This window comes from Agrilus planipennis, unplaced genomic scaffold, assembly GCF_000699045.2.
Source record: "Agrilus planipennis isolate EAB-ADULT unplaced genomic scaffold, Apla_2.0 scaffold268, whole genome shotgun sequence".
NCBI lineage: Eukaryota > Metazoa > Arthropoda > Insecta > Coleoptera > Buprestidae > Agrilus > Agrilus planipennis.
In genome coordinates, this window is record NW_020440374.1 from 368,036 (window position 1) to 370,636 (window position 2,601).

At 30.8% G+C, this 2,601-nt stretch overlaps 1 protein-coding gene across 1 annotated transcript; it reads left to right on the forward strand.

The window, feature by feature from the left end:
• Nucleotides 1-931: 931 nt before the first annotated feature.
• Nucleotides 932-2,353, forward strand: LOC108742910 (UNC93-like protein; the record flags this gene model as incomplete). Its single annotated transcript, XM_018478270.2, has 3 exons — nt 932-1,227; nt 1,617-1,782; nt 2,047-2,353. Coding segments are annotated over exons 1-3 (550 nt in total), but the record flags the coding sequence as incomplete, so codon positions are not given.
• Nucleotides 2,354-2,601: the final 248 nt, after the last annotated feature.

Sequence of the window (2,601 nt, forward strand, 5' to 3'; positions counted from 1 at the left end):
AGAATCACTTTAGCGTAAGGTTATTCAAATTCACTAAATGGTTATCGAGGAAAAAATGAAAAATTAGCTGAAAATCTCGTTTTTACTTGATAATATAATGATAATATTTATAATTGTCTGAAATAAATGCAATTTTAAAGTTTTAATTATTATTTAAACGTATTAAAAAGTTTTATGCTCATTATTAATAATGATTGAAACTAAATATTTTTTTGTTTCGAAGTTGAAATCAAGGCATATTCACTGTCAAAAGTCAGTTAAAAATTTTTCCATATTATTCGTTATTTCTTATTTTATTCAAAGTTTTTGATCAAATTCCAAATTTTCTCTCAAAGCGTATACTTTTTTTTAGTATAGATAGTATTTATTTACCTCATGATATGCTGCAAAACCTAATTAATCACGAATTTCTAACTTTATGTACTCTTATCTCTGATTATACCTCCCAAATATCCTTAACGCAGAGTTGCCGTCATTTCGTAACCGATTTTATTAGTAGTTGTAGTAAAATGTTTTCATTTAGTCTAGTAAAAAAGAAAATTCGTGGAAAAAAATTCTACCAAGTCTTTCTTATTACGTATGCATTTACAGACGCTTGAAAAGTTTAGTTTATATCTTTTGTTTAACGATATGTATATGCAATATTTTGAATTGTAGTGAAAATTATGGTTTAGCTTTGATTAGACATTTTTTATTAATAAAACTTTATAATGCTCATTAATGAATGTTTTAAGTGAGCGACTCGTTTGACCCACGTAACCTACTTGTAATAATTGTTGCAGTTCAATACTAAAATTTCTAAATTTACACATTTAGAAAATCAATCTTTGTCATTAAGATTTAATTTAACTAAAGTGTGATGGGTTTTAAATAAGATGAGAAGTATTATTATTAATTTTTTATCCATTTTCCCTATTTTATAAAAGGTTTCTTTGGCTTAATTTAATAATAGAGGTTTTACGTTTAAGTGCTGTCTTGGGATATCGGAGAAACGTCAACCGAAATAACGAATATAACCGCTGTATTTATCAACAAAACCACCTCTGTTGAAGAAATATTATACGAAGAAATATGTGGAGCAAAATTTTGCCCCTACACGAATAAAGAAGTCAATCCTAATTTAGAGCCACCCTCATCGTACAAGATTAACATGATTTCCGGAATTTATATTGCTTGTATATTATTAGCCTTCTTGACAGTAGCAATAGGAATGGATTCACCAAAAAGGTATGTACAACTAAATATATTTGTCTATAAGAGCGTCTGTACGTTTGTTAATGGGTATCATTACGTTATTATTCGGTACGCATATCAGAACGAATCAACTCATTTTCACTGATACGAATTCTACAAACATGTGAATGTTTCATATAAACCCATTAAATTTTCTAGTCAGTGCACGCAATTTGTACCTACGTGACGGATATGATACGGACGCGTGTGAATCAAACCTAAGAGTTCCGTGTTTGTTTTTTGGCTACAAAACCATAAAAAAGTTGAAACTCTTTTTCTCTTTTATAAAGCTATACATAATTAATTGTGATTTTGATTATTTTAAAACTAATTTTATGTTCTAACTCTACGGGTTCACCACCTTATTGCGTCTATTTTTTCAGATATCATAAAGAAAGAAAAAGTAAACAGCAGGGCAAAAGAATAAGTGGGCTAAAACTATTACTTGTGACATTGAAGCACATTAAAAATCCTTATCAGGCACTAATTCTTCCCATTACAATGTTCATAGGAGCAGAACAAGCTTTTTTAGCTGCTGATTACAATGTCGTACGTATTTAACAGTCTATTACTAATTATTCATGAATTTCATAAGTATTTCTTTAATATTTGTAATAAAAATTTAATTAATGGATCCCCAAAACGCCCACTCCCTTTTCACGAACTCGCTTACAATTTATTTGTTAATTTGAATTTAATCTGCATCATACAAAATGACTATTGGAACCACTTTTTAACGAGATCAATAACAAATGTACAAAAGGAAACAAAAGACGTCATAAAATTTTTAATTATGTATTTTATTTATTAAAGGCCTTTGTTTCTTGTGGTTGGAGTATAAGTAACATTGGGTTCGTGATGATATGTTTTGGTGTGTGTAATGCCGTTGCAGCGATCCTGGCTGGTGCAATCGTAAAGAAAACCGGAAGGGGACCGATCATAGCGTTTGCGTTAGTGCTTCACGTTGCGCTACTTATAACCCTTCTCGGATGGACCCCTAGTCCGAAATATCCTTATGTCTTCTTTGTTATTGCAGGACTGTGGGGTATTGCTGATGCTATGTGGTTGGTTCAAGTAAATTGTAAGTACCCAAATTATATGATTACTTGTTACCAGAGATGTGCGAAATGGTTTTTTAAAAGTATTTAAATATAAAATGCAAATAATTTTNAGACCTAGATTAGATTACTCTTCGCAAATAGTTAAGGATGTGGGCTGTTCTAGTTTTAGGGAAATGCGAAGTTTAGCTCAGGATAGGAAAGAGTGGAGGTACCGTGTCAAACCAGTCTGACGACCTTATGATGATGATGATCATCATCAAAAGTATGCTTACCTCAGAATAAAATAATAGCGACGGCGTTACAATCT